General features: G+C 41.1%; 2 protein-coding genes across 5 annotated transcripts; both read right to left on the bottom strand.

Moving 5' to 3' along the window:
• Positions 1-1943: 1943 nt before the first annotated feature.
• LOC135486986 (uncharacterized) lies at positions 1944-23188 on the bottom strand. Of its 4 annotated transcripts, XM_064770221.1 has the most exons (10): positions 21836-23188; positions 17597-17710; positions 17377-17440; positions 17164-17232; positions 15425-16911; positions 14188-14268; positions 12449-12529; positions 3278-3719; positions 2587-2799; positions 1944-2280 (listed from the first exon to the last, which is right to left on the bottom strand). In XM_064770221.1, exons 8-10 carry the CDS (start codon positions 3710-3712, stop codon positions 2038-2040), a joined length of 891 nt encoding a protein of 296 aa, XP_064626291.1. In that variant the 5' UTR covers positions 3713-3719; positions 12449-12529; positions 14188-14268; positions 15425-16911; positions 17164-17232; positions 17377-17440; positions 17597-17710; positions 21836-23188; the 3' UTR covers positions 1944-2037. The 4 variants fall into 4 exon arrangements, with proteins under 4 accessions (XP_064626291.1, XP_064626292.1, XP_064626290.1 ...); XM_064770222.1 differs by having other exon boundaries at positions 15425-17440; positions 21836-22371; positions 22801-23188; XM_064770220.1 differs by having other exon boundaries at positions 15425-17440.
• LOC135486782 (uncharacterized) lies at positions 3884-8821 on the bottom strand. The gene has a single exon (XM_064769882.1). The coding sequence runs from the start codon at positions 8819-8821 to the stop codon at positions 3884-3886; it is 4938 nt and encodes a 1645-aa protein (XP_064625952.1).
• Positions 23189-24045: the final 857 nt, after the last annotated feature.

The raw sequence follows: 24045 nt of genomic DNA, 5'->3' as shown, positions 1-24045 counted from the left end.
ATTTTGTCAGTTGAGACATAGAAATTGTCTCAAAAGTCATGATTGGCTTATAATTACAAGATTATCATTACACATGACATGGAGGGTGGGTTCATAAACATGAGTGACAATTCTTGGATCTAGATTCCTGGAATTGACAGAGAAACAAGAGAAAAACACTTTCAATCTGTCACAGCTCTGGGGTCAACCGTTACTGTGACGTCACTGGGTAGCATCCATATTGATTGGCCTTTTATAGTCAGGCCCTGGCCTTTAAAGCTGTGACAACAGAAATATCATTACTTTGTCTTGCTGAAAGTTGCTTTTTGGCTCACCGTTAGGGGAGTCTATATAATACCGCTGTGTCCGTCGTCGGCGGCGTCGTCGTCGTCGTCGTCGTCGTCGTATCCTAACAGTGGCACGTTTCTTAACTGCTGGGGCTATGAACTTGAAACTTGGTACACAGAATGCCCTATGTCCGCTGACCCCTGACACTGATTTTCGGTCCGATCTGATTCTCAGTTTGGCCACCAGGGGGCCAAATGTGGATATCTAAAAAGTGTGATATCTCGCTTATTAGTGACTTGTTTTTGATAAAACTTTTGTTGTAAGTACTCATAGCAAGGATACATCACATATCATACGGGTTTTTAATTTGACCTTCTTTTCAAGGTCACAGAGGTCATATGGCGTAAATTGGCCAATGGAGTGTAAACTATGGCACGTTTCTTAACCACTATAGCTATGAACTTGAAACTTGGTACATATAACCCCCTATATCACATAACCTCTGGTGCTGAATTTCGGTCCGATCTGATTCTCAACTTGGCCACCAGGGGGCCGAATGTAGATATCTAAAAAGTGTGATATCTCGCTTATTAATGACTTGTTTTCGATAAAACTTTTGTGGTATGTACTCATAGCGAAGATACATCATATATCAGGTAGGTTTTCAATTTGACCTACTTTTTAAGGTCGCAGAGGTCAAATTGCGTAAATTGGCCATTTGAGTCTAACTATGGCACGTTTCTTAACCGCCAAAGCTATGAACTTGAAACTTAATACATATAACCACCTATATCAGATAACCTCTGGTGCTGAATTTCGGTCCGATCTGATTCTCAGTTTGGCCACCAGGGGGCCAAATGTGGATATCTAAAAAGTGTGATATCTCGCTTATTAGTGACTTGTTTTTGATAAAACTTTTGTTGTAAGTAATCATAGCAAGGATACATCACATATCATACGGGTTTTTAATTTGACCTTCTTTTCAAGGTCACAGAGGTCATATGGCGTAAATTGGCCATTGGAGTGTAAACTATGGCACGTTTCTTAACCACTATAGCTATGAACTTGAAACTTGGTACATACAACCCCCTATATCACATAACCTCTGGTGCTGAATTTCGGTCCGATCTGATTCTCAACTTGGCCACCAGGGGGCCGAATGTGGATGTCTTAAAAGTGTGATATCTTGCTTATGACTTGTTTTCGATAAAACTTTTGTCGTAGGTACTCATAGCAAGGATACATCATATATCGTACGGGTTTTTAATTTGACCTACTTTTCAAGGTCACGGAGGTCAAACGGCAAAAATTGGCTGTTAGAGTGTAACTTTGGCACGTTTCTTTTAAAACGACTGAAGCTATGAACCTGAAACTGGGTATACATGGCCGTATAGGTCAGATAACCTCAGATAACACATTCCAGTCCAATCTGATTCTCAACTTGGCCACCTTGGGCCCAAATCTGAAAACTTTAAGAATTGTGATTATAGTACCAGTCTGATGAACATGGGACCAGCTAACCCACCATACAGTATTACATGTACTTGCACATGGTTTTTGATTTTACCTCATAAAACTTTTTTATTTGGCTACATACTGAAGTAACACTTTCTGTAACTAGCATGAATTAATTGTCTACTAAATATTCCGAAGGTGAGCACAATGGCCCCTGGCCGTTTCATTTCGTAGAAGTGTCCGATTTCGTGGAAGCACCTATTTACAAGTTTTGATTTGCAAGAATACAAAAATATGGCTGTTTGCCAGAACGGATTATTGAAGGCTTAAAGCTGTGACGTTGTTGTTCTTTGTAGTGACCTGTGCGACGGCTGGGAGGTGGTCATGGGCTTCGTCGATGGTTGCGCAATGTAGAGTGTTGAGGAAGAGTTCCTTAGGTACCATCATGCTTGTTATTTCTTCATTTTGCTGTACCAGCATCGAAAGTTCATGTTCTAGTTCTGCATTGTCTATTGCAATAATTTCTATTTCCAAGTTTACTGGAGGCTCTTCAATGTGCTGAAAGATCAAAAGGGGTACGGTTTATAAGGTTTATTCAAAAGAGAAGTGGTGCACAAGTCAAAATACAAAACTGGGGTTATAATGGCCATCCTGTAAAGATGGATTAGATGTGTTGTTTTCTGCACAATGCTGGAGTACATTGTTGATTGGGCATCATGGCAGCAGTGAAGGTATTTGGATGGTGATGATGTTCTATGATTTCATTTCCTTGCATTTGAACTGGTTGATGTAGTAGATAGTATTACAATCATGTGTTGCTAAATTGATTTCTATGAAACTGGAGAAGTCAGTCATCTAACTTACCTTGATGGCAGTAGCATCAGTGGAATTCAAGTTTGCCTGAGATTGGAACGAGTTTACATGCATTTGTATGTAATCACCAGCCTTGAGGTCATTTTCAGCACAATCTCGCCAGAGCGAGCATTTGATCTGTCCTGTACTGTCACGGAGTTGCAAATCTTGGATCTTCACTTTCTGTGGTGAATTCTTTAAAGTTACGTTTCTGGAGGCATCAAGCTGAAAGTTGGAATGTATAATGGGTTAGTATGGGGAATAACAGTGCCTGTACATGTATGGGGGTTGAACAGGGAATATTTGACAGGACAGAATTTGTAGATACATGTATGTTGCATGTAATTCCATATGATTCTATAGGATTCCATATCATGGCAATATGGAATGTTGAAGTGAAACTGAGGAGTACAGATACAGAGTGAGCAGTGGGCGACATTCTGATTCAGTGCTGACATTCAGTGCTGTTTATGTAATGTGCATGCGTTGTAACTGATTAGCCAATATCTTGTATAATATTGAGATAGACAGGGTTGTCTTTGCTAGGGCAAGGCAATTAACAATCTCTTTGGTCATTCTCGGCATGCATGGGTTCCAAGCTTCCTCTGAATTATATGGTTATTTTTGAAAAAAGGGTAATGGCTCCCGTTTCAAAATGTAACAATTTAGAGAGGATTCCTCATTCCATGGTGTTGTAACATACCTGAATGATGGTCCCTGAAACAGTCACCCTAGATTTGATTGGCGAAGATGCTGCATTTGAAATGGACGTAGTAGGAACCGGTTTCGGATCCACAAGTTCCCTGGCTTCCTCCTGGAGGGGTGCTGGTACGAAGAAATCCGCCGTTGGAAAGATCTTCGTGGTACTATTCGTTGTGATATGCGTGGTATGTTTAGGCGTATAAGACGTCATTAGATAGTGATGAGCAGGTTTAAGTTTGGCCAAGAGATGCTTGTCGTAAATGTACAGTTTAGTACAGGCTTCCCTGTCCACAATGGCGACTGGCCACATTTCTGTGTTGTTGCCTTGTTTGTTTTCGAACGTTTTCTTGTTGCCAATGGTTACTAGCTTAAATCTGAGGGGAGCCTTTACGATGGTGCCATGGCCGCCGGCTTTCATAAGTTTTTTGATGTCCATTTTCAATCTGAAAGTATAGAGGTAGGAGATTTTATTAGGTTGGTAGATTTGTGTCTTTTTGCAGGCTATTGTCGCATATAATCTTATACAAATGGGATATAATCTATAAAGTGGAAGGGACTCAACTGCTGTAGGTGTATGTTCTGGAATGGAAAGAAGATGATTTAGTCATTAGTAATCTGAAATCACACAATAGATGGGGTCATGGTAACTGTAGTATGTTGACAGGACACCAAATTGTAGAGGTTTGCTATTTCCTTGAGTTTTGATGTACATGTGGTCGATCAATGTACCTTCTGTGGTGGTGGGATCATCGATGAGTTGTATGAATCCTTTTGACTGTAGGAGGGATTTCACTGGAGTGGATGTGTTGACTTGGAGGTGGTCTTCATTGAAATCTCCAGTGATGACTACATGATCTGTAGAGATCGAGTCAGTTGCCTGTAGCATTCTTTGCAAGACTTGGCAGAATGGAGCAGATTGATATGAAGGTGGGCGGTAAATAACTATCACAAGGAAGGTAGTCTGTTCTTTACATATCTGAAGAGCAAGATATTCAAGATTAGTGACTCCAAGATCAAGTTGCTGTGACAGGAGATTCTCCTTGACATAAACTGCTACGCCACCACGCTGCTTTTGGTAAAATGGTGAGTTTTCTGCATATGATGTTGACCTATTATTGTAGTACAGGATGAGATTTGGCAAGTGCAAGGCATCTGGTGGTTCAGTCTGTAACCATGTTTCAGTCAGGCATAGTACATCTGAATATGGAACGTCATGGTTATATTGCAGGTCATGAAAATGAGGGTTGAGTCCTTCAATGTTATGGTGAATTATTTGGACAGCAGTAGGATAGCTGACACGTAGTGGATGCTGAGAACAGTCTGGTAACCTGGTCATTTCAGCTAGGCCTTCTTTTACGGCAGGGAAGCAATATATAGTTGAGGAATCATAATCAAGGAAGTGGAGGCCAGAAATTGAAGTGACTCTGCTAAGTGCAACATATGCTTGGCCAGCAGTGAAGATGGTTTTTAGAGAGACTACTATTTCTTTCATAGTTCTGCCCTGTGTCTTATGAATGGTGCATGCCCATGCTAATGTTAATGGATACTGAGTTCTGGTGATGTTAGTATTTTCAAGTTTAACCTGAATTGGTTCGATGGGAACTGAGCCAGCAGGGATGGAGCTCTTGTATTTGTTATTGTTCATAGCTTTCTTGCCAACTTTTGGGTCATCAAACTGAATTGCTATTGCTGGCGGGAGTTTGTTGTTATTTGATGATGGTAAAATCGAGGTGACTACTCCAATAGCACCATTTACAAGACCGTCACTGACATCCAAATTTCTTAGCAGCATGACCTTTGCATTGAGGGCAATTTCTATTGACTTGGGAATGTCATCCCCTTTGGCTGATTGACTGGATGCAGTGCCTCTTTCATTTCCTGTCAGTTTATTGTGTCTTGAATCCTCAGCCCGCAGTGTAACAACAGTGGTGTCTTGTAGTTGGTACAGCTTGCTCACATTGTAAGCTTGAACTTCCTTTTTTGTCGAATATACATGTAGTGCTTCTGAAGGATAATCTGGATCTGAAGGTGTACATTGAATCACGCGGGATTTGACAATGGCTTCATCTGTATCTTGAAGTGGGGTTGTCTTTTCTCTGGTTCTTATACGATTGAGGAGATGGGCAAAGTTGGCTTCTTCTTGTTGTCTCATTATTTCAGTAAGTTCAATCAACTGAAAATTTGATGTCCAGATGTTGCGCGTATCTTTTTTATTCATAGTGACGAGACGCGTTGCCCTGACAGGTGGAAGCTGGTAGAAATCACCAAGTGCAAGTACTGAGATTCCCCCAAATAGTTCTTTGTTGCCTGTGATTTGTTTCAGTCGGGAATCCACATAGTACAACATGGTCCAGTCAACCATTGAAATTTCATCAATGATGAGTACTTGTAAGTTGTAGAGGGATGCTCGGAGGGTGTTCATCGTAGTTTCTGCAAGACCTCTAACAGGTATCGGGCGTTTGTTTGGTATCGAGAGGGCACTGTTCAATGTTTGTCCATTGATGTTGTACGCAGCAGTACCAGTTGATGCAGTTAGAAGTATGGTAGTGTTGCCAGGGTTGTCAGCAACAGACTGCAGCAGTTTTTTGGCTTCGTAATAAATTGCTTTGATGAGATGACTTTTGCCAACGCCTGCTGATCCAGAGATGAAGCACTGTAGACTAGGAGGATTTGCACCTTGTTTCTTAAGCAGACACCAGCGTCGTACAGTGTTGAAGACTGTAGTTTGCTTTTCATTCAGTGATTGGAGTATGCTTCTGATCTGCTCAGCCGAGTGCTCTTCTGAAGTAGATTCTATACCAACTGCACCAAGGCTACCAGCATCACGTGTAGAATTAGACAGTTCTTGTATATTCTCATTTTCTAGTACTTCATCCTGAGACACATCTTCCTTTTCAGCGTTGGTTTCTGAACGTTCAGTTTCTGTTGATGGTGCAAGCTGTGCCCATGCATCCTCCAGGACTGGATTTTCCCGAAGCTGTTCCATGGCTATGTCTATTGAAGCTGTCGCTAACTCAAACTCTCGTCTGTTTGTTTCCACAATGACCTTGACCCTTTCTGGCACATCAGATCCGGGTAGTTTAACTGCAGCATTGTCATAGAAATCCTCGAATGTTTCAAATGGTTTTGGACCAAGCTGTTTATCTGTAGAGAATGGCAAGTACAATGACAGGAGGTTGTGGATGTATTTCTCAGGATATTTCAGGCGTGGATAGCGAGCTGTCTTTACAATAGCAGGATTGCTCCTGGACCTCTTCTGTATGAACCCTTTTCCATTTTGCAGCGGAATGATTGGTGAGGAATCATGTTGCTGGTGTTCATTGTCAGGAACTTCATTGTCAGCATTCTGTTGAGCGTTTTCTGACTGCTTGGCAGTGAGTGATGTAAGAACTCTATAGTAGGAAACGAAGTATGCAAGACACATATTTGGAAAAGGGGGTTGATCTGGTCTTGCCTTGTATCGGTCGACGACAGAAGTCATCCAGATATCATCTGAGTCGGCCTTAGACTTTGCCTGGATAGTTTTCAAAGGGAGACTCATTTTGGTTGGATTTGGGTCAGTGGGTACAAAGATGACTTGTCTAGAGCAATCTTTCAGTTTCATTCCAGTTACTCGATACACAGCTTCTTGGGCACTGACCTCTCTATTCTGGAGATACACATTGCCGATGTGTCGCATTTCTTTGACAATATCACAATCTCCTGTTTTGGCATCTTCTTGAGCCTGTTTCAGAAGAGCACTCATCTCATGTTCTGCTTTGCTGATGTAACTCAGGATGTACATAACACAGGCCCATGCATCAGTAACATACTGGATGTCCATGTTAGCGTTCCATGCTTTGAGCAAGTCAGGGTTATAATTGTTAACCCATGCATCGTTTGGTTGCCTCTTCGGTTGTATTGAAATTTTTCTGGACAACACAGTTATGCTTTCTGTATATTCCTCCATGCTCAAATCTGCATCAGCAAGAAGTTCTTGAATGGTGGGTACCTCTGTTGCATCAAAAGCAATTTTTTCAAGAAGGTCGCGCACTTTTTGCAGGTTAGCCTTTGCTTTCTTTTCATTTATGCGATTTGTGGCAGAATCAACACTGTCCTCTTGTGAAGGTACATCAGGTGAATGTAATGGAGATGGACTGGAGGACTCATCTGTTACCATAGAATTCTCTGTCTGTTCATGTGGGACATCTGGCTCTTCATGTGTGACATCTGGTTCTTTGGGCTTAGGTCTGAAAATGGTTGTATGCAGCATGGGTGGCCTCGGAAAGAGGAATCTGCAAATACGACACTGCCTTGATCCACTACCTTTGAAACATGACTTGGAATGGTTTCTGCTGTGAGTTTGTACTTGTTTGATGATGTGGTGAAGTACTGGATCAGTCTCTTCATCAGGCAGTTCAGTTGAAATGTACCTATCTATGAATGCGCACACTAATTCATCACTATCTTCATCCAACTTTGGGGCATTTTCAATCCAGAGGAGACAGTGTATGTGGGGGGATCCTCGACACTGAAATTCAGTTCTCCAGAAGTAGTCAACTACCTTACCAAGTGGTTCAGCCTTACTCAAGAGCAACTGGTGAAAGAGTACATGCACACGGTGGTCAAACATTCTTGCAGCAAGAACTGGATTCTCTTGAAGAAGTTTGCTTTTCTCTTGGAATGAGAGGTCTTCAATGTTTCGTTTTGGGTCTGACGAGTTCAACAGGAGAGCATGGAGCACCTCAGGCCATCTGAGATCTGCTGCAGAAAAGGTAACAAACCATGTTGGTATACCAATTTGTTTGATCATGGCAAACAAATCCTTCAGGGTGCGTTCCCAATATGGAGGTGTTCCTCGAACTGGTTGGAGAAATCGGAAACCCTTGTCAGATTTGAGAATTTCTCGTACAGCATCTTTGTTAGTCAACATCTTGGCAGTTATTTTCGTGCCAGTGCGAGTGTGAGGTGAGCCCTTTCGCATTGCGATGGAAATATTGGAGAGAATTTGGGTCAGTTCACTGATATACTGTGCAAAGAAAATGTATGCATTGTCAGATGAAAACCTTGGGTCAACATTGAAAAGCCTGGCATTAAAGTAAGGGTTTAGGCCAATTTTGACCATTCTCTCTGTGTTGTAGTGATATCTTCCACGTGGGAATTGTTGTGGAAATGAAAGTGCTTCAACATCCTTTACATTCAATATTGAAACAGGACGATTTCCCTCAGCAGGTGCAACACAGTAAATGGTTTGTTGGTCCAAAACCTCCTGTGCTATGTCGACAGGTTGAAGGCATGTGTCCAGAGGCATCATGTACTGAGGATTGCTTTCATTTGGATCTGGGACTTGGTTTGGTACTCCATCAGGTTTTTCTTCACTGGATGAAGGTTTTTTAGTACAGGAGGCAGCAGCATAACTTGTACCGGCATGATTTTCTTCATCATTTGTATTTTCTGTAATGAGATGATCACCGTGATCTGCAGAGTCTTCTGAAATTCCTTGGATATTTGGAGATGCACTGGTATTTGGTGATAAGTCAGAATGAGTTTCAGTATTGCGAGTCATTTCAGAGTCACATGTAGTTTGAATTTCTGACTCTTCATCTGGCAGACATTCCGTTCTCTGAACAAGATTTTCATTTGATGGATAATTCTCTTGCTCCCAGGTGGTATTCAAATGCACATTGTGGTAAAGGCTATTGTTGACTACAAGGTATTGCAGTGCCATTTTCAGTTTATTTGGACGAATCAACTGGTATGATACATATCCTCTGTACTCTAATTTCCTTTTCAATTTGACTTGGATGAATGCAGACTGATTCATTTGCCTAGGGAGGGTTTCAATAGTGTTGCTGACATTGGAAGGGACACAAATCACTGGACCAGTGACACCTTTTTGACCACCTCTAGGAAGAGAATACATTTTTGCAAATGGAATATGGAGTGCAAGAAGTTGCCGTTCCAAGAAGTTGAGATCCTGCAACTCATTGGGGATTTCATCAATCTGCAATCCATTCACTGCTGCTAATGTGGGGATTTTATCATTTTTCAATGAGTTGTGACAAGCATCACAAATCCATTCTTTCATACATCTTTTGCAGGGGCTGTTTGAAAGTTCTTGATTGGCAGGTTCTGATACTGGAGGACACTGACAGGATTCATGTACGTATTTGCCGGTTAGGCACATGTTAGCATTTGTCTCTTTTTCAGGAGTAGATGAGTAAGTAGTTCTATTACAAGGGACGACTTGGTTCTAGAAAAGTAGTCGATGACACACAGTGCAGACATACTCGGGACCATTTTTCACTGCATCAAGGAACATTTTGATAGCACCATCAATTGTCAATGTCTTTGTCGTATCTTTGTTAGCTTTGGTCTGCTTAGCCCGCTTTTCTTCACGATATGTAGCGTCATTTTGATACAGTCTTTTCTTTGCTACCCTATTCTTTTCTTTGTACTTATCATCTTGACATCTAGTTTTCATTTGCTCCTTCTTCTTTTCCTTGTATTCAAAATTCCCTTGATATCTTGCCCTTATGTACTCTTTCATCTGCTCTTTCTTCCTTTCTTTATATTCAAGATTTCCCTGATATTTTGCCTTAATTTGACGCTTGTTTCTTTCCTTGTATTCAGTGCTGTCACGGTATGACCTCTTCATTTCTGGCTCTTTTTCTTGCGAAAAACTGGTATACTTTCCTGTTGGGTTTGATTTCCTGATTTCACAATGAAGTTTTGAAGAACAAGTATTCAGTCTTTTGGGCAATTTAGCCTTTTTTTTTTGATCCATGAGGTAAGCCTGCATGAGACGATCACTTTGATTTCCAGATGGTAATGATCTATGTGATGTACTGGGGGCAGATTCTGTTGAACTTGACTGTTGAGGTTTATGTATTGGTAGGTAGGATACAATGGCAACAGGGACAACATTAAATTCTGTAGACAAATTTGGAGAGTACAAGCAATGAATATGATGTACAATGTCCTGAATGCTTGGGAACGAAAGCATAACAGCAGTACCATTGTCAGTAACATGACCATCAATATCTCGACTATGTGAGTCAAACAAGATGTACTGATCCAAGTGACGAATCACAGATACTGTGAACCCAGCTGCTATCAACAGACACCCAGCATAAACAGAACTCAGAGCTTTTGACAGAGCAGACTGAAGACAATGAGAGACCATGTCTTGATCAATATCATGAGTATGATTCAGTATGCCATAGAAGATTGGACCAAATTTAGCTTTAATTGACCTATTCAGAGCAGGAATTGAGACCGCCAAGGGAAGTTCAGAATATTCAAGGTAGTCGTGCTGGTGTGGAATTGCCTTATACATGTCATCTCCAAGAGAAAGTATGCTATCAATATCACTTTCTGACAGTGTGGCTGTACCTTTGGCATTGGAGTAGAGTATTGCAACATAGGCCATAGCTGTGCACTGTTTTCCAGCTAAGTCTTCTGAAAAGAACTGAGAACCTTGGTGATGAGATGCCTGAAGCTGAAGTCGAGGTGTGACCGTTGTTTCAAATGCTGATTGTACAGTCTCTCTTGAAGTGGAAGGGCCAGGAAGATCAGCATTTTTGACATTATGAAAATTAGAATGTTGACTTTTCTGCGCTGCACTTTTTGACATTCTGTTTCTATAAGTAATCTGCTTCTCTTTACGAATTTTTTTTGCATTAACCCTTTTTCTTTTCGCCATATTAACTGGATGGTGAAATAGTACAGAGAGAAGTAATCAATGGATTAGATCCTGAAAGGAGATAATGAACTAATGAGATGCGACAATTTCATCACATGAGATCCTGTAGTGAGAAAATGCAATCAGTTCATATAAATGAGGTGAGGTTTGGTCTGATGAGACTGAGGTGTGATATGGTCAGGTGAGAAAGAGGTGAGATTATTTTGGTCTGGTCTGGTGAGATTGAGATGAGATGCAGGTTGATATGATGGAGATTGATGATGTGGTGATGATATGATGGAGATTGATGATGTGGTGATGATATGATAGAGATTGATGATGTGGTGATGATATGATGGAGATTGCTGATGTGGTGATGATATGATAGAGATTGATGATGTGGTGATGATATGATGGAGATTGATGATGTGGTGATGATATGATGGAGATTGCTGATGTGGTGATGATATGATGGAGATTGCTGATGTGGTGATGATATGATAGAGATTGATGATGTGGTGATGATATGATGGAGATTGATGATGTGGTGATGATATGATGGAGATTGCTGATGTGGTGATGATATGATGGAGATTGATGATGTGGTGATGATATGATGGAGATTGCTGATGTGGTGATGATATGATGGAGATTGATCATGTGGTGATGATATGATGGAGATTGCTGATGATATGATGGAGATTGATGATGTGGTGATGATATGATGGAGATTGATGATGTGGTGATGATATGATGGAGATTGATGATGTGGTGATGATATGATGGAGATTGCTGATGATATGATGGAGATTGATGATGTGGTGATGATATGATGGAGATTGATTGACTGATGATATTATGGTGATGATATGATGGAGATTGATGATAGTGATATAAGATAGTAATAACCTTTTTGGTTATTACTATATCTCTGATTACTGACAGAATGACAATCAGTAATCTTGTACCTGAAAAGAGAAAGAGGAAAAGTTAAATACATTTGTACATGGAACATATCATTGTCATATGGACATCATGATGTGTACGTATGGAAAAGGTCAATAAAAAGACAATGCATCATGAGATTCTATCATTTAGGATGACCGTCCTAGTTTCATAGTAGTTTTACAATTACAATGTAAATGTACACGTAAAGGCTTGTACTGTAGCAACGTTTCGCTGAAAATGTGCAACTGGGTGGTGGGGGGGGGGGGGGATGTGCAAGCGCCACAGGCACAAAGTGACAATGATGAGGTGTGGTCCGGGCTTGTGTGGACTGATCAATATTCATTGATAATAGTGTACGCTCTCTCACTTTAGCCGAGATCACTTTGAGTGGTCTGTTATGTAGACATATAGGCCTACTGGTAGATGATGGCATACTAGGCTGGATGCAATTCTAGTAGAACATGAAAAAGGGTCAACTACATAGGCCAGGCATGCTAAGAGGCAGCTCAAACTGCAGTCACTGTAACAATGGCAGGCCATGAACTTAGTTATAATACATACCTCTTCCTGAAGAAATATTGTGCACCGATGTTGAAACTTGACTATTGTCAATGGATGTGGGAGTTGCACGACGTCAATGAACTAAATGAAGAAGAAAACATGATTACAGGTTATATTCAATGAAGAATGAAGAGATGTATGGTATTCTATTCATAACTCACAAACTGAAAATGATAGCTGAATTTGAAATAGAATATAATGAAATCAATAACATAATAATAGTCCCTTGATTACTTCCAGAACCTTGCATGCTAGTTGCTACCTTCCACAATCTTGAAACACTGCCAACACACAGTCAATGCATGGGCAAGCACAAAGTGACAATGATGAGGTGTGGTCCGGGCTTGTGTGGACTGATCAATATTCATTGATAATAGTGTACGCTCTCTCACTTTAGCCGAGATCACTTTGAGAGGTCTGTTATGTAGACATATAGGCCTACTGGTAGATGATGGCATACTAGGCTGGATGCAATTCTAGTAGAACATGAATGAAATGGCCAGGGCCATTGTGCTCACCTCATGTGGAGGAAAGATGGATAAAGAGCATGGTATTGTGTCATGTAGTGTTAGGTTTGATGTAGGTCCAAGCAATTACAATTTCCCCAAAATGGCCAATTTACAGTACATTCGACCTCTGTGACCTTGAAAAGTAGGTCAAATCAAAGAAGACCCGGGTGACACATTGAATGGTTGTTAGAATTAGATGTACCTATGATATAAAATTGGTGCCAATCGGGCAAGTCATTACTAGGAATAATGGCATTTTGATGAATTTAGGATTTGGCCCCCTCCCTGGAGGCCAAACGGCAAATCAGATGGCACCAAACTTCGGTACCTGAGATCACCTGACCAAGGAGTACATGTGTACTTAATTTGTGATCAATAGTCATTGCAGTTAAGAAACGTGCCATAGTTACGGCCTGACGGCGAATTTACGTCATTTGACCTCTGTGACCTTGACAAGAAGGTCAAATTGAAAACCTGTGTGACATATACTGTATGGTGGTTAGATGTACCCATGATATCAAATTGGTGGCAATCGGGCAAGAAGTTAAGGAATAATCACATTTTTAAGGTTTTTGGATTTTGCCCCCTGGTGGTCAAGTGGTGAATCATATTGGACCAAACTTTGGTCCCTGAGATCACCTGACTAAGGGGTAAATGTGTACCAAATTTGGTATCAATAGTCATTGCAGTTTAGAAACATGCCATCGTTACATCCTAACGGCCAATTTACACCATTTGACCTCTGTGACCTTGAAAAGGAGGTCAAATCAAAAACCCGGAGGATATATGATGCACCTTTGCTAGAAGTACCTACCATATTTTTTTCAAAATTTCCCGACTACTATTAAGGGAGATATTGCACATTTTCACTTTTAACGTTTGGCCCCCTGGTGGCCAAACCATGAAACGAATCGGACCGAAACTTGGTCTCCAAGGTGTCATTACATAAGGGTACATGTGTACCAAGTTTCAACTCAATAGCTCTAACAGTTACGAAACGTGCCCTGCTAACGGACGACGGACGACGACGACGACGACGACGACGACGACGACGACGACGACGACGACGACGACGACGACGGACGACGGACGCCACGGTATGGGATAAGCTCACCTCTGCTAAGAGGTGAGCTAAAAAGGGTCAACTGCATAGGCCAGGCATGCTAAGAGGCAGCTCAAACTGCAGTCACTGTAACAATGGCAGGCCATGAACTTAGTTATAATACATACCTCTTCCTGAAGAAATATTGTGCACCGATGTTGAAACTTGACTATTGTCAATGGATGTGGGAGTTGCACGAAGTCAATGAACTAAATGAAGAAGAAAACATGATTACAGGTTATATTCAATGAAGAATGAAGAGATGTATGGTATTCTATTCATAACTCACAAACTGAAAATGATAGCTGAATTTGAAATAGAATATAATGAAATCAATAACATAATAATAGTCCCTTGATTACTTCCAGAACCTTGCATGCTAGTTGCTACCTTCCACAATCTTGAAACACTGCCAACACACAGTCAATGCATGGGCTTTATGCCTCTGGTTGGTCCTTGCTAAAAATTAACTCTTTCTGTCTTCATGTACTTAGTACTACACAAGCTGTATTATTGAAGACCTGGTCAGACTCATTTAATAGTGTGGGAGACCAAAATGAACAGAGCCCTACGCAAATACATTGTATGGCGGCGACGGTGTACACTGTGCATTGTCTTGCGGCATACTCTATCAGTCTACTCAGTGCTTGCTTTTACAAGTTGTAATCTGTCGATCGGCCGAAAGTGCGCAGCCAATCACATTTTTAATCCATTTCCGTAACATGGCACATTGCCAATTTTTGAACACCACAGGTGTACACAAAATGTGATATCAATCAAAAGTTAGTTTAAAACAAGTTTCACTACAAAATCTTCATTGCCCATGCTTAAATACAGCAGGTACTGATGTACAAAATAATGTTGTACCTTACTTTTGAGAGGATTTAGGTTGTCCAGAAATAGATTGACAGTGCATCCGACAATCGAGTGCATTCTGCCATCGATTTTCAGGCATCTGTATTTGCTTCAAAAGTCACCAAATTTTGCGACACAAATTATTTCTCGGCCCTCTATCGCTTCATACACATTCAGAGACATGATTCAGGGCTAACTGCACAGATATCTCCTCAAAATTTGTAAATCCATGAACGTTTTATCGGCATCATCATGATCATCGGTCCGGAATGTGATGCATATCATGCAATGCATGTGTGTATGTACACATGGATGTACAGCACGACAAAAATGCATGAAAATTAGGCTGGTGAAAAAATGCTCGTTTTTCAAGCATCAGGCGACCAAATACATTGCCCGATGGCCAGTTGCACAAAATAGCATTCATAAGATTGAATCCATGAAATACGAATCCAGAAGTGAATTAGAAGGCGTATTATTCTGTGATTTTGGTTGGTGGAAAATACTTACTGCCAGTGTTTGTAATCCACGTGGTTCGAACTGGGCATGCGCTATCCTCACCGCTGGAGGAGTACCTCCCTCTAGCGTACCTCCATCCTGGTGCGGCTCTGACTTTTTATAAACAGGACATCGAAAGGATGAATAAAATGAGGAACACACGCTATTACATGTTATAAAATACATTTATTTTCATAATTCATCTTAACATACGATTATACAGCTTTATTTACCCAAAGAAATAAGATCTCGCCAGATCTCGGAAAGAAACGTGATCGCTTTGGACCTCACAAGGAGGGTCAAGCTTCAGGCTGGAGAACTCTTCTCTGGGACGAACAATTTTCACCCAATCAGCGACCGCGAGTGATTAGCATAATAATAAGCATTGACGTCATCTTCGTAGGTCATCAGTAATGCTCGGAGACACTCGGCCCTTTGTGAGGAAAAGCATTTTGTTTGGATAGTGAGAATGGCTGGGGAGAATCGGCACCAAAACAGCACATAAAAGCGTCAATAACATCAAAATGAGCCGAAATTTTGAAAAGTCTTTAGTGACGTCCCTTGGATGGGGGTATGCTTGGTGGGTTTGGGGTGAAAGATTTTTGGTTTGTTCAGCTGTTTCAGAGAACACTCACACTAAAGTTTGGTAACAGATAGAATGCAGAATTCCAGCAATATCAATATGGTCCCCAGACTGTGTGGTCTGGGGCCCATAAATACTAATTATGTTGACTAAAACAATGTTTATTTACTTATTTTTATACAAAATAGTGATTGTCTGTACAGCAGATGAGTCGTGGAGAAGGTAAGCCTAGTACGAAAGGTTAAAAGTCCAGGAGGATTGTTGTTGGCACAGTGACGACCTGTTAACATGAAGCACTGGCAATATAATCAGCAGTATTTGATCAGCAGCAGTCAGTAAGTGTTCAGAGTAACACTGTTGGGGTGCAATCAATGTACACCCTTGCTTTCTACTCCAAGAGGGATTTTAACTTTGTCTTATCATCATCAGCCGAGTCATCTTCGGGTTGTGTGGCTGTTAGGGGAAAATCTGTTTCTGAGCTGTCCATGCTGATCTGTGACAGCGTTGAATCATCCAAGGCGTCATCGAATAGGTTGTCAGTGGCAGGAGGGGTTTTCTCTTTAGTGGATGACTCGACAGTAACTTTTGATGGTGTCGACGCTTTCAGTTGAAGAGGGACTTTCTTGGGGGATGGCGTTGTTGGCGGTAGAGTCAGTGCTGGGCGTTTATTTGGACTTAGTTTTGAAATTGTTACTGGTTTAGGCTGGTTGGTAATCAAGCACTTGAGGTGTACTGCTTTAGCAGTGACAGTCTGTATACGATTGGTCAGGGTGTGGCGTGCAGCGGCAATTTTAGCAGCTGCCAATGGTTCTTTTTTTTCGAGCAGAATTACCTGGGCATAGGACAACTTCTCATTTGTCATTTCCTCCAAGTCCTTCAGTTGGTTTAAAACGGCCTGTGCTGCGTGTGAAGTCATCTGTAAAGGAAAGAGGCTATTGTGTAAAGCTAGGCTAGTGTGTGGTAAAAGCACATAATAGTAGATTAAAATGGCAGGCTCGGAGGACATTTTTGCAAATTGGATGAATAGTTTTGAATGCTTCTTGTTGTACTGAATCGTATGATACTGGTCATGGTTAGGCACAATGTTTGAGATGATAGCACTAATTTGTTGGAAGAGAAGTTCATCCTGCGAAGGTGTCCCGACTTGTGTCAGGTCATTGATACTTACTATGGTAGATAATAGTGAAGTAGGTGGCTGATGGTGTTGAATAATGGGTGAAAACTGGTGATGATGGAACTGAAAAGGGAAAATGAGAGAATATGGAATTTTGGAAAGCTCACATACATAGGCAAGGGTGTAGTACTATTACTCATGCTGATATTGTCTGCTGAGCACCTTCTGCGAAGATGTCCTCGGATGTGTTTGGTCATTGATACTTACTATGGTAGATAATGGTGAGACAGCAGCAGGATGATGATGATGGTAAAAACTGGTGATGGTGGAACTGAAAAGGGAAAATGTCAGAATAAATGAATTTTGAAAATACTGAGGCATGGCTGGGTCGGAAGCGATTACTCATGATGATATTGTCCAAGCGCCTTCTGATATCTATATTACGATTTCATGCCGGAATGTTGGCCTCATGGTGAAGTTTACTTACCTGACACTGTGCTGTGGTTAATCGTGTGATGATTGTTGGTAGGAGTCTTAAAGAGCGTGGCCTGGAAGTTAGCGGTACTTAATTCAAGTGGGTTGACTGATGAAACTGATGGAGCTGTAGTAAAAGAAAAATGAGTACATGAGAACTTCTTCGATTTTGTGTTAGGTGTTGTAGTACATAAATTGAAGTTGGAATAGATGAGGATTAGGAGACGATTACTAATCATGTGCCAGTACCAGCTAGTGGCAGTGCAAGGTAGGCCTATAGTACACTACACATGTACTGCACAATGTACATGCATGCACGGATGCATAGGCTATATAGTACAACTTAGAAATCATCAAATTCTCTGCCAAGAAAACCTCTCTCAACATATCCTTATGACTTTTCATGTACTTTATAATCATACACCCGTCCTCAAAAATATCTTTTACAAATCAACTTGGGGAAATTTCGACTTTGGAGCAAATTTGGATCGTGTCTACCAAGTCATGTTCGCAAAGCACGTTCCCGGATTTTATCGGGCATGATGGGTCTGACTTCTAGCACAGATAATTCACTTATTTTTCAATATATTGCAATAAAACTTGCAGAATATGTTTTAAATAACCTATTTTATTGATTTATGTCAAGAAAATATAATTTTGATAACTTTGAAACCTGGTGGACGCTGGTGGACGCTGTTTAGGATGACCCTTCACAAACGAAATCTCATACAATATCAAGCCTAGTACGACCGGCTACCAGTAGAGGCGCTGAGGTCCCAGACGATTTTCATTTGTGAACGTACTTTGCGAACATGACTTGGTAGACACGCTCCAAAATTTGCTTCAAAGTCAAAATTTCCCAAGTTGATTCGTAAAAGATATTTTTGAGGACAGGTGTATGATTATAAAGTACATGAAAAGTCATAAGGATATGTTGAGAGAGGTTTTCTTGGCAGAGAATTTGATGACTTTCTAAGTTGTCCGCAAATCGGATACCCAACATCTATATCATAATACTATAAGGCGGCTCGCTAAAGTGCCATTTGGGGGTCGTGTTTCGTCTCGAAATTTTGCACGTTTGCAGGTGATATGTTATCCTGATGCAACGTCATGTTTATTTTCGGAAATTTACTTCAGCGGAGCAGTAATGAGGGATTTTTAATCGGACACGGTCAATTCTCCTTATCACTCACGGAAGCCAAGCCATTGCTGTTCAGTTATGCAGGGGATTAATGAATCACCTGCACTCCCTGTGGGGTGACTAACACTACCTGTTGAACGGCTGGCTGTAGGGGGATGATTGGAACAGCCTGTACACGTGTTGACCTGCTGAACCAAGGTTAATGTTATTTTCAATCCACGATTGTAGGTCACCTGATCTTCGAGATTTCGCGGGAAAGAAATTGTAAACAAACACATGTGTGCAGTTCAAATGTAAACAAAAATGTATTTTGATACTTTTGGTTGCTGGACTTGGGTTTTCCCGCAGTAAGGAGCTGGGGTCAAATTGATGGTCTATCGTATATTGGTACTGTATTAGCCAGAGCTAGCCCTTGATTATGAAGGGATTTTCAAATTAAGGTTACAATGGTATGTTTATGTGCTCACCACAGCTTTCAAAACTTGATGTATCTGAAGAGGCACTCTGAACTTGGCATGGCCTTATCAAGGACCTGCTCACGGTGCTGAACTTCTAGCTTGCCTGTCGACTAAGTGCCTTGCCCGAGATCATGCTACATGTAGGAGGAGCACGCATTTTAAAGTTTTAGTAGTGATAGTGCAATTGGTCCGAGCCATTTGGAGGCCGACATGTGAAGGCCTATCTGGGTTCTCCTTCATCTCCGTATAAAAAGGGGCATATTGCTGACTAAGGAACGAGGTATATTCACATTGCCTCATCATCTCATTCGGACCAATTGATTTACTTTTATATGCACGCATACAGCACGCCACAGCTAGGGTCCGAGGCTGTGGACAAATGGTTGGTTTAATTTGTCTCTTCGATATTGCTCCTTTGATATTGCATTATATTTTCATTGCAATTCAATCTATTCAAGGTATAGCCCATTTGAACCTGCCTGCGCCACGGGTACAGTGCTAGTTGTGTATATTGCAGACGTGCAGTCAACTGTCAACAGTGGTTTGTTTTGCAGAAAATGCAGGACAGCCAAGGCCAATCTATGCATGCAAGGATGCACACCTATTTGCATGGTGCTTTAGTCCTGATATTTTTATATATAAAGTGTAAGTTATTTATGTAGACACTCACCTAAGACACTAAAAGAACCGACTTTCAAAACGGCCTTTCAACACACGTTTTTTTCTGACGCTTTTATGAAATATCCCAAACCATGTCCCTTAGTTGATCACGTCATGAGTTAAAAATAGAATGGGGCACACAAAGGGGTAGTACCTAAAAAGTCCACTCTCCATAGTTATTTCCAGTGCGTGATCCTATCATATCAGCTTATCATATCAGCTTCTAACACTAATAGTAATGATGTTTTGAACAAAAAACCACAGGCAATCATGACTGTAAGGCTAACGTAAAACATCACGATCCCCCAGTTTCCAAGAAAGGCCCCATTGCAATTGCACTTTATGAAATACCCCAAACAATACCCCAAACCATGTCCCTGAGTTTGGTGTTGGGAGTTGGGAGAATTGAGTGGTCAAAATTAAAACCCTTATTGTGACCCCCTAAAGTCAAAATATTGCATTTTTTTCCCGCAAACAACCTAGTGTAACCAACAAACTTTGTATTGGTATGGAGTGTCACAGCCTGAGCATGGCCAATCTTCAGAAGGAGTGTGCGCAAGAAACGGTCTTCTCTCTTATAATATAGATCCTAATAAAACCCTTATTGTGACCCCCTAAAGTCAAAATATTGCATTTTTTTCCCGCAAACAACCTAGTGTAACCAACAAACTTTGTATTGGTATGGAGTGTCACAGCCTAAGCATGGCCAATCTTCAGAAGGAGTGTGCGCAAGAAACGGTCTTCTCTCTTATAATATAGATCCTGTCGCATAAATGGAGCCAGTGGAGGTCGTTCAGCACTCGAGTAATATGATCTGACCTGCAAACACCAGTGATAACACGAGCAGCACAATTTTGAACTCTCCGGAGTCTGCCAATGGCATTTGCAGGCAGGCCAAGTAGCAGTGCGTTCAGACCATCCAATCTTGAGGTGACAAGGGCCTGAACAAGGGTTTTTGTGGCATCAACTTGTAAGGATTTTTCTGATAAGACCAATATTGTGAATTTGGATGTAGACTGACTTACATATAGAATTGATGTTTTGGTCCATTGAGAGGTGTTCGTCAAAAATAGCGCCGATGTTACGTGCATGAGGCACCACTGAGATAAGCTGATCTCCTATTTTAATGGACAGGGGATGGTCAATGCTTAATTCTTGCCGTTGATAGCCAGATGATACAAGGATAAATTCTATCTTGTCATCGTTGAGTTTCAGAAAGTTGATGGTCATCCATTCTTGACCTCTTGGATGCAGCTTTCTAACTTAGCAAGAGCATCTAGTGTATCATCGGGCCCAAACCATGTATATAACTGTGTGTTGTCCGCGTAAAAATGAACACTCAAACCATGACTCTTAATAAGATCCCCCAGCGGACCGATGTAGATGCTGAACAACAGCGGTCCCAACACAGACTCTTGTGGGACCCCAGTTCGTAACTGGTACTCATCAGATGGCACACCTTTTATAGTGACCCTTTGTACGCGGTCTGATAAGTACGATTGGAACCATTTAATAGCGTGGCCTTCTACACCAATTCTTTGGTTCAGACGATCAAGCAGCACTGAATGGTTAACAGTATCAAAAGCTGCAGAGATCTGATAAAACCAAACCCACCCTCTGCCCTCTATCCACTGCCAGAAGCAAGTCATTGAGAACACGCACTAGTGCTGTCTCAGTGCTATGATTTGGTGTATAAGCCGACTGCATGGATTCATATAAGTTATGTCTTTTCCTCCATCGGGTCCAAACCTGACCCAGTTTTTTATCCTGTTTATTGCCTTTTGGTTGATCTGGGGATGTATCATTTGAAAAACAAGGGAATAAGCTTCAACATGATACCTATCTTAACCTTCATACCCATGACAAGCATGAAGAAAATCAAACTTGATTCATGAAAAATGTTTTTTACAAATCCACTGTGTTTGGGTCCTCTATGTTTTGTGACATGATACCAGGAGAATTTGACTGAGTAAAGGTTTTATCAAATATTTACCATCCACTGCACGTAGCCACTTGGTGAAGAATTTCATTGAAGCCACTTGTTTATCCCTCTTATTTGACCCATTCGGTGAGTAGGTAATTGGGGCAAACAGGTGAAGAAGGCCGGGAACGGTTAGGGATGGCACTTTGTCAACATCTTTGTTGAAAAAAACTCTGACCTCGGGCTTGGCATCCATTAACTGAAAAGAATTACAGAAAGAAATACTGGTATTATAATATAAGTTCATTGTAAAATGTGCAAATGGATAATATTGGTGCTACAAGTAAAAGCAATATGTATAAGAAGCTCGCCTTATATATTTTTGGTTAAAGGCGTATCTAACATTGCGCTTTCCAAGGCGAAGGACATGGAAATTGTTTTGTAACAAGATGACTTTGTACCTTTACAATTCCATAGACATCCGGCCAGGCCTTGGATGAATTGCTTCATCTCACAGGCCGAGCCTCCAGCTCCTACCAAAGTGACTTCCTTCACGACATCTTGTCCAAAGAACTTAGGTGGTGGTCTACCCTGGAGCAAGCAAAGGGCTGAAATGGAAGCAAAGAATGGAAATGAAATTTGGATAAAGTCATTGGTTCAGGCACTTTTTGTGATTTAAGTTTTGGGCCCCATTTTAGTGGCTGAGTCGAAAATCAGATCATGGGACAGAAATTGTTTCAAGTCCATTGGAATAGCAGTTAAGCAATGTGTACTGTTTTAGAAATAGGATACGATGGACACTGCAGTATTGTATAGACTCACCAATGAGCGCCTTCCAGTTTAAAAGAGACTGTTTGAATCCAAATTGACCTGGGTATTTAAATCGAGATATGTCTCCATTAAGGACAGCATGATCCCAAGACATCCCAAAAGTTTGTATTTGACGGTCCTAATCAAAACATTACCCTGGCTCAAGTCATGGAAATCACAAACCTGCTCAACTTTTCTACATGATTCTCATTATTCACCAGACTTACCACATATAACTCCAGCAAACTCAAACTTCCTTTGAGTTACGAATGTCTCGTTTGAGACAAGGGTCCCATCTTTGAAAAAGTGTTCCCCAAATGGCGATGAAGAATGGTGAGTACTTCTCTCCTGGGACCACCAAGGTCATCGACCTGTACTCCAAACATGTTCACTTTCAGTGTCGGGCGACGATTGACGGAAGCCCTCATAAGCTCACTGAAGGCAGATTTGAAAATATAATTTCTATCGATGAATATCTCCTCTACATCACCTTCCATACGTGATTGTCTGTTGTTGTCCACATCCAAGTGCCTGCCTTCCAGAAATCCCTTACAATAGCTAGCAAGGACTTCCTTTGCCCCTTCTACTCCCTGACTGTAAGTAAGAATAATAAAAACACTTAGAAATAATGTCTTTGCAAAGCCAGTAATCAGGATCTGGCAGGGAAAGATATACTTTTTAAACATTCATTTTATATGCCCTTCTCATTCCATAGTTACCACCAACAATAAATAAATCTGAATGCAATGTCCAGGGCTGTTGTGCTCACATCAGTGAACTTACACTATTTGGCTCATGTGAACTTGAAAAGTGGGTCAAATCATGTATCATGAGTATTTGACGTGCCTATGATTAAAATCTGATGATCGAGCGCCACATTAAGGCAATAGTACTTTTGTGCACCCTTTTTGGCCACCTGGTGGCCAAATCAGGATTCAGACATAGGGAAATCGCACATATCTGGCACATGAATTTCAGTATCAACTTCTCAAACTCACATGCTGTCAATTATGCTCATAATTGAGGTAGTGAGCACATCTGATGATAATGCTCTTTCTTCTTGGTGAACATGGTCCTCTTGGCTAGGTTGTGGCTGTTGGTCAGGTCTCGGCTCAGTGTTGCAAACATATGGTGCCTCCAGAAGCATGGGATCAATCTTCTGAAATACAGAAATACTTCCAATTGTTACACTCATTTTGAAATTGTGAAATTGGTACTGTTCTAGTACCAAAAATGTAGAAGGCGAGCATCATACATTTTTGCTAGCACTGAGCATAAAACTTTAAAACATACATGGTGTCCCCAGTAATTAAAGTCCTAGCCCCAGTATCACCAATTACCTTGCGACACACCAATGTAATGACGTCACATTTGATATCTTATCAGGTCTTGTCTTCAGCCCTGATATCTCAATGCGCTCACTTTTGAGAAAAACGGATGGATCTGACTGTTGTTTGTTCACTAGCGTTTCT

The sequence above is a fragment of the Lineus longissimus genome, chromosome 4, assembly GCF_910592395.1.
Source record: "Lineus longissimus chromosome 4, tnLinLong1.2, whole genome shotgun sequence".
NCBI classification, from domain to species: Eukaryota; Metazoa; Nemertea; class Pilidiophora; order Heteronemertea; family Lineidae; genus Lineus; species Lineus longissimus.
Note: the sequence above shows the minus strand (reverse complement) of the source record. Positions and strands in the feature narration are given on the sequence as shown.

What these genes read in the sequence shown, in the direction of transcription:
- LOC135486986 (XM_064770220.1), bottom strand. Translation starts at nt 3,712, where the DNA reads ATGGACATCAAAAAACTTATGAAAGCCGGCGGCCATGGCACCATCGTA. An exon ending in TTTCAGGGACCATCATTCAG is followed by an intron (nt 2,800 to 3,277) that starts GTATGTTACAAC and finishes TCCAACTTTCAG; the next exon opens with CTTGATGCCTCCAGAAACGT. An exon ending in CTGATGCTACTGCCATCAAG is followed by an intron (nt 2,281 to 2,586) that starts GTAAGTTAGATG and finishes TTGATCTTTCAG; the next exon opens with CACATTGAAGAGCCTCCAGT.
- LOC135486782 (XM_064769882.1), bottom strand. Translation starts at nt 8,821, where the DNA reads ATGACTCGCAATACTGAAACTCATTCTGACTTATCACCAAATACCAGT.